This window comes from Rana temporaria, chromosome 2 (assembly GCF_905171775.1).
Source record: "Rana temporaria chromosome 2, aRanTem1.1, whole genome shotgun sequence".
Classification (NCBI taxonomy): Eukaryota; Metazoa; Chordata; class Amphibia; order Anura; family Ranidae; genus Rana; species Rana temporaria.
Window position 1 is genome coordinate 315772948 of NC_053490.1, and position 12193 is coordinate 315785140.

General features: G+C 43.2%; 1 protein-coding gene across 4 annotated transcripts in view; it reads left to right on the forward strand.

Moving 5' to 3' along the window:
- Positions 1 to 616: 616 nt before the first annotated feature.
- The window catches only part of TRIM33 (tripartite motif containing 33), a 207033-nt gene continuing 195456 nt past the window's right edge, over positions 617 to 12193 (forward strand). For all 4 annotated transcript variants that reach the window (XM_040337442.1, XM_040337444.1, XM_040337445.1 and 1 more), the window contains exon 1: positions 617 to 1169. In XM_040337442.1, coding sequence (XP_040193376.1) covers positions 758 to 1169 — 412 coding nt within the window. In that variant the 5' untranslated portion in view covers positions 617 to 757. The remainder of the gene's footprint in view (positions 1170 to 12193) is intronic.

Here is a 12193-nt window from a genome sequence, read left to right on the forward strand (position 1 = left end):
CCACCAAAAGAAAGTTCTATTTGTGTGAAGAAAATGATAAAAAATGTGTTTGGGTAAAGTGTAGCATGACCGCACAATTGTCATTCAAAGTACAACAGCGCTGAAAGCTGAAAAATGGCTTGGTCAGGAAGAGGGTGTAAGTGCCTGGTAGGTAAGCGGTTAATGTTGCATGACCACGCAATTGCCAGTTAAAATGGCGCTGTACTAAAAAGAAAAAATAATCTGGTCATATTCAAGTGGTTAAGTGATGGTTGTGGGCAAGTATGCAGCGCTTTACAAATTTGAAGGAATATATACCTACTCTTCGGAAAGTTGTGCTTACTAATTTGAAAACCTCCAATGTGCTTATACACCAAAAGGAAAAAAAAAAAAACAATAAAGATGTTATTGTACTGTAGGCTGTTGCCACATCTTTACTAAATGGTAAGAGGCTACTTGCAGAAACGTGCTCTAAGAAAATCCCAGTTCCTGCCCAATCAACGTGAAATGCAGATGAACACATGCGCGGCGCATCATGTCGCACATGCGCAGTCAACAACACCCCTCTCAGGGTGCATGCGCGGGGCTTCCGTCTAGAACACCGCGCCTGCGCTCTCTTACATGGTCCCTCACGTCGCCGTGACGTCACTCCGCCGTGGCCGTTAGGGACGAAGGGAGGAAAGAGGAGGGTGGTGTGTGGCCCTCACTGCGGCGGCGTACTGTACGTGCGCTGGTGGCGTCGCGAAGCGGTCAGTTCAGGGGTTCAAAGAGGGAAAACATGGCGGACAACAAAGGAGGCGGTGGTGTTGGCGGAGGGGAGACGGAAGGTCCGGCGAGCAGTAACAACAATGGCAGCGGACAGGACGGGAGTAGCAGTGCGGGAACTGAGGCCCAGACCGTGGAGGAGGCGGAGAGTGGGGAGAAGGCAGCCGCTCCGGTCGTTCCTGTGGCGGCTCCGGCTGAGGAGAGCCCGGCCCCCTCGTCTTCCGCGGCCTCCTCATCCTCGACACCGAGCGGAGCCGTGAATCTGCTGGATACGTGTGCTGTGTGTAACCAGAGCTTGCAGAGCCGGGAGATTGAGCCCAAGCTGCTGCCGTGCCTGCACTCCTTCTGCCGCCGCTGTCTACCGGAGCCGGAGAGGCAGCTGAGTGTACCGCTTCCCGGGGGGAGCAACGGGGACATCCAGCAAGGTGAGCGAGAGTCTAAGTCATGTGCCCACTGGGCTGACATGGAGGATGGTCACACGTGAGACACTTGTCAGTAAACATGGCTGGCTGTGCGGAGGGTAAACACTGGGCTTGTCCTGGAACTTCGTGTCCCATTCGGATGCTGTCACTTTCAGAACATTGGGCATCAGGTGGTTTAACTCGGCAGCTTTTGTAAATGGTGGTGCTTGTCTGATTACATTTTTGTAGCTAATGCATTCATTACTTTTTAATTGGAGCCTGTAGAGCAGGGGTCTTCCAACTACGGTCCTCCAGCTTTTGCAGAACTACACTTCCCATGAGGCATTGTAAAACTGACATGACTGGAATAGTAGTTCCTGAGCTGGAGGGCCATAGTGTGGAGACCCCTGCTGTAGAGCATTGTACCCGTGATCGGCAGATCTCGGGTGCAGTGTCAGGTTCCCCACACATGATTTCAGTTACAAAGCTAGAGGAAGACTGAACTACAAGCTTGCTGAGCAGTGTACACCCAGCACTACACCCATACTACATGTACGTCTGCCATGGTGGAGATGGTACTTGTAGTCTTTTTATGTATTAATGCGCACAGCTGTGCTGCTTTCAAAAAGTTGCAGCGGGTACGGGGAGATGTGCCCATAGTGGGTGCACAGGAGCATCCTACACCATAACATGCTCCTAAAAGCTGAAGCACAGACTTTCACTGGGAAGATCAGTGTACTGCTGTTTTTCCTCCTCTCGGCTCCTATGTAACTGAGAGCAGAGGGAATGTAATTACTTTATAAAAGAGGCCAAAGGTATTTAATGTTTTTATATCTATGCGCAAATGTTTTGCGTATTTTTTTTCCATATATATATATATATATATATATATATATATATATATATATATATATATATATATATATAATATCTCTCAACAGTTTGCACAGCACTTAACAAAATGAAGGCAGATAATATAATTTAGTACAAGAGAAATCGGAGGGTCCTGCTTGTTAGAGCTTACAATCTAAGCCCACGTTCACTTTGGGCTGTTTTGGCATGTGCCAACGCGCATTCCAAATTGGTGGCTATTGCCGGTGATGGTACCGTCCTGCAACGATTCTCAAAAGTAGTTCCTGTACTACTTTTTGGTGACCTACTGCATTGTCGATTTGAAATCGATTTCTAACCCGCAGCAGTGTGAACCTGGGCTAAGAGATCTTTTATTTCTGTTTTTCAACTGGGTTGTTTTTACAAGGTGATGGTTTACAATTGCTTCAAGTGTGCTACCAGCAAAATTTCAGGGTACTACCATATACATAAAAATAAACTAGATATTCTTATTGTATGTGTTTTATCAAATCTGATATGAGAGGTAACCTAACCATAAAATGAGCTACTTGTATGTATGTATTGAGAATATATATATATATATATATATATATATATATATATATATATATATATATATATATATATATATATATATATATATATATATATTTTGCTTCTTCGGGACTGAGGCAAACATTAGTTTTGTAAATGGAAAAATCCATCTAAAAAAATCCATATATGCCCCAGTCCTGAAGAAGCGGTGAACGGTGGTCCATCCGTGAATGAATGGTGCGGCGGTGGCTGAGATGCGCCGTTGTCAAAAAGTGACAGAAGGTGCGGATCGCGATCCTGCACCTCCAGGTATCTGATTTTTACACAGCGGCAGCTGATCAGTGAGTCCTGTGGACCTGATGTCCGCTGGCACCCACTGATCATTCGGTATACTGACCGAATGGCAGTCTGCCTATGGTAAACAAGGCAGATTGTTCTGTCAGTACAGAAGGCATGGGTCCTGTTTCTGTAAGGCTGGGTTCACTTATGCAAATTGGATTTGACTTTCTCCACATCCAATTTGCACTACAGAAGAGTGTGACTGTCTCTCAATGTTTTTAAAATTAGTTTTATAAAAAAAAAAAAATTTCTTACACACAAATATAGCTTTCATTACATTTCCAATAAGCACATCTCTGTTGCGGCCACAGAGCGCACTGCAGAAAGGTCCTTTGTGTCTTTGGTCACCGTTTCAGGCCCGACTTCAGGCAAAAACTCAGACCTGATTCACCCCTGAAATGGTAAACATTGATGCACAAACCCCCTGATGCGAGCTGCTCTACATATAGTGTGAACCCAGCCTTAAAGAAGAGGTAAACTTCCCTCTGTTTGTGCGCTTAGTTAAGGCTTACCTATAGGTACTGTAAATATCTCTTAAACTTGCACCGTTTAGGAGATATTTACTATATACTTTGACCGATTTAAGTCTTCAGCGCATGCGCTCTGAAGGAACGCCTGCCGGTGCCGTCTCTTCAGAGCCCTGTGTCGTGATCGATGGCTCCTCTCCAGCGGTTTGCAGGCAAGTGTCACATAATGTGCTAGTATGTGATGCAGACTAGCACATTATGCCTTTACTTTGCAGGTAAAAAAAAAATAGTAGTGTTTACTTCCTTTCTTTTAAGTAGAAACACTGATCCATGCCAGTAAAAGAACCTCCCACTACAATGAAACATTAGCTAGGCACACAGTTAACCTTGCCAGTGTCAGGACAGTGCATATTTTTAGTGCTGATCACTGTAATAATGTCACTGGTCCTCCAAAAAAGGTGTCAGGGTCCTATTTGTCTGACTCAATATCCCAGTGCAAGTCGCTGATCGCCACCATTGCTAGTAAAAAATAATAGAATAGTTCGTAAACGCTATAACTTTTGTGCAAACCAACTAATATACGCTTATTGGGATTTTTTTTTTAAAGTATGTAGCAGAATACATATTGGGCTAAATTGACGAAGAATTTTTTTTTTTTTTATGGGCCTGTATTTAGAGTAGAAAGCTTTAAAATGTCGGTTGTTCTTTGTTTATAGCGTAAACAATAAAAAACGCAGATGTGATCAAATGCCACTAAAAAAAGCATTTTATGTCGTACGACCACGCAATTGTCAGTTTAAATAACGCAGTATTGCAAAAAATGGCCTGGTCAGGAAGGGGTGTAAATCTTTCGGCGGTCAGGTGGTTAACATATAATCCCACATTATATATTCACTATAAATTATTTAGAACTTATTTTATACCAGATGCACTCAGGTGTGTTTTTTAAAAGCGGCACAAACGCATGTGCAAGGAAAGGGAATGTATTCCAGTTTACACCACTACAGTGCTTTTATGTGTGTTACAAAAAAATACAGCATGCTGCATTTTTCTTTATCTGATCGCCCACAAGCACGTGTGAACATATGTCAATGTCAAGTTAGAAAAGATGATGCATAAAAAAAAATCCTAAATCATTGCAAACACACATTCAGAAACAGGTGTAAATGCACTCTTAAAGCAATATTAATCCTACAACCGAAGATGTAACATATTGCAGCTTACCAATCCTTAGATGTGGTGGCTGCATTTGTTTTCTTTTTAAGTCTTTTTTTCCCCTCTTTCACTTCTGGCCAATAACACACCTGTATTAGTGTGCCTCCACTCTGGATGAAGGACACAGAACCTTTGGGCAGCTGTGTATGTGCTTTTTTTTTTTTTTCTCCTTTTGGGATACGTTTTACATAAAAGCTTGGCACTGTATGCTCCTCTGTTGGTGGTAGATGGGTTGTCTAATCCCTGTAACTGCTACATCTAAGGAACAGCTTGTTCTGTTTGAAAAAAATAGACTTTCTGGCTGGATCACCTGGTGAAAAGCAGGGAAAGAAAACATGCAGCCGTCGTGTCTATGAATTGGTAAGCTGCAATATGATGTTTGCTTTTGGGTGTAATGCCACTTTACATGTTGAGCTTACTAGGAATTTGGCACTGTCAAAATGGCACTGTCTCTGGAAGCGGGGCATTTGTTGACAAATGTGTGGGTCACAGTACTAGTGTTTATGTTTCTACTATTACATAAAACATTTTAGATTTATTTTCTTCAAGCTGGTTTGATATATGTATAACATTGGATGAGTTTATATACACTCATGTGATCTCTAGAGAAATATTGTGTTTTTTCATTTCTCTAAGACCCCTTTCACACTGAGCTGCGGCCTCGTTGGCGCTAAAGCGCTGCTTGTTTTAATGGTGCTTTTGTGCTGTTCAAGCGGTGCTTTTAACCCCTACTAGCGGCCGTAAAAGAGGTTAAAATCACCCGTGAAGCGCTGCCCATTCATTTTAATAGGCAGGGTATTTTGGGAGCGCTGCATACTGCGTCCTTAAAGTGCCTCAGAGATGCTGCTTGCAGGACTTTTCCTAACTTCCTGCAAGCGCACCGCCCCAGTGTGAAAAGATGCACAGAAATAAATGGGAGTGGATTCCAGGCTTTATTTAGAGGCTATTTCTAGTGCTAAAATGTTAAAAACCACCTTGGTGTGTCAATGAAATTGTATCAGTGCTGGTTGTGTCAGTCATTATGTCACTTCATTTGACTTTTGTTGTTCTATCGTAAATATTTATTTTGACAAAAAAACAACCATACATTCATAGACGTTGGGGACTTTAAAGTGTTTCTAAACCCAGGACCCTGCATTTACTATATCTGGTTTCCCACAGAACATGGAAATGCAATTATTTTAGTAAATATAAACTGATAAACACTTCTCATCAGCGGTGTTCTGCTGCATTGTGACCAGGGCTGTGGAGTCGGTAGATAAATGTTCCGACTCCTCAGTTTTATGTACTTCCGACTCCCCGACTCCTCTGTATTAATATGCAAATGTATTTTATACATTCCTTGAGGGAAAGAAACGCAACCTACCACAGGACTACTGGCTGGGAAGCCAACAGTCTACTGTATTGCACAGTTTAAGCAAAAGACAAACACAATGAAAACAATCAAGTGGCTGGATAGTAGCAGCAGGCATAAACATCAGGAACAGGATCTTTACCAGTTCAAAAATACAAACCACATTATTTGGTTGTTTTAGAACAAAAACAAAGCTTATCTATAATGAACCAAAAACAAAATCTGTAAAACCTAGAAATGGTTTATATTAATCTTGAAATGTAGTTCTAGGCTTAGCAAATGCAAATCAATTCAATGTAGAGTTCTAAGGAAGAGAATTGCCTCTGCCAGATCCTCTTTCATAGAGGCTCTTAAGTCAGACTTTATTATTTTTAGGGCTGAAAATAATCTTTCGGCACTGACTTGGGTGGGTGGCATTGCAGTAACTATTCTGGCCACATCACTAACGATCTCTGGATAAACATGAAAATGAAGTTTTGCCTATAGATGAGGGAAGTTTAACCACTGAAAGACGAAACCTTTCTCTGACACTTGCTGCTTACAAGAGTGCCGATTTTCTAACAAATTTTAACTGCACACTCTCTATCACGAAAATTATTTTTTATAATCCTTTAAATAGTGTAAACTACTTGAGTAATACTGACTAATTAACATCCTGCACTCCTCATGCCTTAGATCAGTCCCAATTCCTACACCTTCACACCTCAGATAACTGTCCTACCATCTTACCCTCATCTATGATATGCGCGATATGCAGAGTGGTGCAAGAAAGCAGAGATAAGACACACTCATCCCCGCTGATCCACCTTGTGCCTCCCAACCCCCCCCCCCCCCCCCCAGTGCAGGTGTGGTGTGGGGAATTGAGATTGGAATGCACACTTCCCTGCACTGCTCTGCTGTTGGGGCGAGGGAGTCGGTGCTGGCAGAAGAGGCTTTGTGGGCCGATTGCGGCACCAGTGCCGGGGGTTGCCTAGCCCTGGATCAGAGGAATGAAGTTTTGCCTATATATGAGGGAAGTTTAACCACTGAAAGACGAAACCTTTCTCTGACACTTGCTGCTTACAAGTTTAAATCGATATTTATTGCTAGAAAATTACTCTGAACCCCCAAACATAATATATATATATATATATAAATTTTTTTAGCAGAGACCCTAGAGAATAAAATGGTGGTTGTTGCAATATATTTTATGGCGTACTGTATTTGCACAGCGCTCTTTCAAAAACAATAAAAAAAAAACACTTTAATGAATAAAAAAAAAAACTAATCGGCGGTAAAGTTAGCCAATTTTTTTTTTGTATAATGTGAAAGATGTTACGTCGCGAGAATTGAGTATCGTGAGCTTTCTTCTGATTCTCATTTTAGCCATAATCGTGCAGCTCTACGTATACATAAAAAAGAAAAAAAAAATTATTCTGAGATTTATAAAAAAAAAAAAAAAAATCTCTATCTTAACTGTCAAACCGTGTTAACTTTTTTTTGTGCAAACAAAAAATTCTTTACTGCATTAGTGCCTACTGGTATGCTAAAGTGCTAATGAAGTTAATGCAGGGTTTGACAAATTTGCTTGGAATCTAGTAGCCAGCTAAAAAAGTCAGAAGCCAGAAAACACGCCCCGTCCCGCCAAGCTCGCGCGCAGAAGCGAACACATACGTGAGTAGCGCCGGCATATGCAAACCGTATTCAAACCACAGGTGAGGTAGCGCCGCAATCGTTGGAGCAAGAACAATAATTCTTGCTCTAGACCTCCTCTGTAACTCAAAACATGCAACTTCTAGAATTTTTTTTAACCGTCGCCTATGGAGATTTTAAAGGGTAAAAGTTTGTTGGCATTCCACGAGCGGACGCAATTTTGAAGCGTGACATGTTTGGTATCAATTTACTCTGCGTAACATTATCTTTCACAATATAAAAAAAAATTACGATAACTTTACCGTTACACTTTTAAAAAAAAAAAAAAAAATAAGACAATTTTTCCCCCAAAAAAGTTTGCTTGTAAGTCTGCTGCGCAAATACAGTGTGACAAAGTATTGCAACGATCGCCATTTTATTCTCTAGGGTGTTAGAATAAAAAACTATACATAATGTTTGGGGGTTCTAATTAGAGGGAAGGAGATGGCAGTGAAAACAGTGAAAAATTACATATTAGAACTGCTGTTTTATTTGTAATGCCAACGGCCACCACCAGATGGCGCCAGGTCACAGAAGGAAGCTTGGGCCTTCACAAGGCTGCAAAGCAGCGGCCTCAATTACCGGCTGTCGCGGGCCCGTGGCGACACAGGATCCTGTGCCTCCCCGCGATCATTGAGGCCGCTGCTTTGCGGCCTCAATTACCGGCGGGCGCCAGGTCACAATTTCTTGTCGCAATTGCAACCTGGCGCCCGGATTTTGTCGAGCCCTGAGTTAATGGGCATGTTCTCCTTTTTGTAGACTCTTTTTTTTTTTTTTTTTTTGCATTAAATATACAGTCACTTACTTTTCTTTTCCTAATCCATGTTTCCACTAGTAATGTCTTTCTTCCTTACAGACTGTAGGTTGTGACACAGGAAGTAGTTGACCAGCTGACCTCATTATCACACACCCTGCATCATCCATCCACCCACCCAATCCCAGGTGCACATTATATAAATAAAATGATCGGGAGCAGTGATCTACCCCCCCCCTACAGTTAGAACACACTGAGGGGTTTAGTGTGTTCTAATTAGTGTCTTTGCTAAAAGCACGCACGTGTTTGGGGATTCAATTTTCTAGCAATAAATATTGATTTTAACTTGTAAGCAGCAAGTGTCAGAAAAAGGTTTAGTCTTGCAGTGGTTAATCCCCCCCCCCCCCCCTCCCAGTAATCAGCAGCTCTGCTCCTTTACACTGACTGGAGCACTGAGCTGTGGAGGGGCAGGGAGCATCTGTCTCAGCGGCTCACTGAGACTGCCATCAGTCCAGGCACCTGGCAGATCTAGACTTCTGAATTCGGGATGACGTGGTGCCTGGACTGAACTTGGTCACGTCAGCAGAGATCGGAATTCAGATAAAAAACGGGTCACAGGAGTGCAAAACAAATGGCACTCTGTGACCCTTAGGAGAAGCCCAGGATGGACCTTTTAAGTGAGTGTTGGGATCAGAGGTTGATTATCCAAATAACTATCTGCCTCTGATTGGCAGCTCAGGTTCCCACTAATGACCAGGAACCAATTAGGGCAGTCCATGATCATATCACTATGAAAACTGACAGTCACCTGCATGCTGGAAGCGTCACTAAAAAAATAATCCTTCAGTCTTTGGATAACACTGCCACTGCAGTGTTATAGGCAGTGCCTTCTATTTAATATTGTAAATGTGCGATTAAAATTGTAGAATAAAAAAATAAAAATAAAGTGATTGTCAAACAGATTTTTTTATTTATGAGTGAGTGAGAAACTTGTATAGCGCAACACATGCGAACTGAATCACCTCTGAGCGCTTGCTATCCATTCCCTTGGCCCTCAGAAGAGATGGGTCTTGATCTTTCTCCTGAAGGCCAGGTGGTTCACCTCCAACCAGATGTTGGTTGGTAGAGCGTTCCATAGTCTGGGTCCTTGGACCGCAAATCTTCGTTCTCCTTTTGGACTTGTATCTGGCTTTGGGTATCTGGAGTAGATTTTGGTTGGATCGCAGAATGCGATTGGTGTTGTGAGCTTTTAGTTTCTCGCATAGATATTGGGGGGCATGTCCCCCAATGCACTTATGTGTTAGTCAGAGTGCCTTGAAAGTGATTGTCTTTTACTGGCAACCAATGAAGGGATCTCAGTGAAGGTGAGATTGATTACCATGTTTTTTTCCCAGTCAAGTCGAGCGGCCGTATTTTGAACGACTTGCAGAAGAGTGATTTGGTACTTTGGGAGTCCGAGGTAGAGGGCATTTGCATAGTCAAGTCTGGAGTTGATGATTGTTCCCACCACGACTATGTCTTCTTTTGGAATAAAGGGGGTGAGTCTGCGTAGTAGGCGCAACAGATGGTGCGATCCACTGACTACTGACCCTATTTGTGCATCCATTGTCATGTAGGTGTCGAAGATGACTCCGAGACTTTTGACTTTGGTGCTAGGGGCGATAGTTTGACCCAGAATGGGCGGGGGCGTCCATGTTTTTGTAGGATGAATCTTTCGGTTGGCCTGAAACAGGAGAAGTTCTGTTTTTGAGCCATTGAGTTTGAGGTAACTTAGTCATCCAATCTTCTATCAAAGTAAAGCATTTCCCAGATAATGATCCTTTTTGTTGCAGATGCGAAAATAAAGCTGTCATCTGCATAAGAGGGGTAAAGTAACTTCTGGTTACTGATGATTTCAAAAGGGGGCGGAGATAGATATTGAAAAGAACAGGCGACGGAGGGGATCCCTGGGGGACTCCGCATGACACTGTGCGTGTTTTCAGAAGTGAAAGGACCAAGTTTCACTACTTGTGATCAGTTTTCCAAGAAGGAGGAGAACCAAGATAAATCACATTCCGCAACTCCGGCTTCTTCACCAAGCTGTGTCAGCATAAATTGGTGGTCCAAACTTTTATTGGTATTAAAGGTCAGTACAAAAATGTATTGTAGCCACATATCACCTTGTACAGGATAAACGGATATGCACGGATAAAAAGGAATATAGACAATTAAATCCAATATATCAATAGCTGCAAATCAGTTGCTAAAACTCCAGGAGTCCTATGGGGTTGTAAACCTTTACATATACCCAATTAAGTGACTTGCCTCATATGATGCACAGAAATTAAACATATCCTCTTACATAAGTTGTACCTGTTTATCTGCAGCCGTCTCTACTTTACGTCACTTTCAAGTCCAGAATTTATACAGCTTTACTGAGCTTCCAGAAGCAGGAGACGAAAATTGCGTCGCACTGCACAACTCTGAATGGAGAACTGAGTGTAATCTGAGACCTGACTGAAGGGAAAGGGACATTTCCTACTCTAGTTTCATAGGCAAGCAGAACTGAGGCTGCCAATCACAGGCTGCGTGTTGGAGCACTCTAAGTACGTTTTCTCTTTCAATTACGGGCACTGATATGGCGGCACTGATGGGCACGATGGGCACGATGAGATGGCACTGATTGACATCGATGAGGTAGTACTGATGGGCACTGTTTGGCAGCACTCATGGGTGGCACAGGTTGCCACTGGGCACGGATGGACACTGTGGGGTGGCACGGATGGACACTGTGGGGTGGCACGGATGGATCCATGTTGCCAGTCAGTGCCCATTTGTGGGCACCGATTGGCCTTTCTTTTTTTGCCCTTCCCTGGTGGTCCAGTGTGGTGATCCGAGGGGGGGCTGCGCTGGTTAACAATTAGCGTGAACCCCCCCTGTCAGGAGAGCCGCCGATCGTCTTTCCTCTACTCGCGAGTGAGGAAGAGCCGATCAACGGCTCTCCCTGTTTACATCGTGGTCAGCCGTGGTTGGACAAGGCTGATCACGTGGTAAAGAGTCTCCGCCGGAGGCTCTTTACCGAGATCGGAGATGCAGGGTGTCGCGCGCGGCATGAAATCCTGCAGGACGTCCATAGACGTCCAGTCAGGATTTCAGAACCACTTCCCGGACGTAAATCCCATATGGACCCGGTGGGAAGTGGTTAAAGGATTTGTAAAGGAAAAACATTTTTTTGCCTAAAATGAATGTCAGCAAGGTAGACAGAAAAGTGTAAAGATTCCATAAAAAAAACAAGTAAATACCTATTAAATTCCTTCATCTATATCACCTCCGGCGTTATAGTTTCTGTTCTCTCATTCACTTCCTGGTTTGCGGCGCTCGATCATGTAAGAACTACATTTCCCAGTATGCATTGCGGCACGCCCAGTAATTCACACCTCCTTGAAGTCTCTAACACCGTAGAGAGCATCCTGCCGCACAGATGTAGTTCCCAGGAGGGGGTGAGCATGTCACTGACCACCGCAGTAAAGCCTCCCTTCACGGTGGTCAGTAACAATCAGAAAAGCAGGAATTGAACAGAGAAGAAATAGAGCAACTTCTGAGGAAGTGAAAAGAGCAGGTAAAGGATGCTTTATTATGGAAATTTTTTTTCCTTTACAACCTCTTTAAAGCGGTTGTATACCCGCAATGATTTTTTTTTTTTTTTTTTTCCCCACCTGAAAGGCAAAAGCCATAATGAGCTAGTATGCACCGCATATTATCTCATTATGAAATACTTACCTCGGAACGAGGTGAAGAGAACTTACCTGGTCCACGCCGAGCGAGATGTCATCTTGCTTCGGTGTGTCTTCCGGGTATCGCCGCTCCAGCGATGTGATTGGCT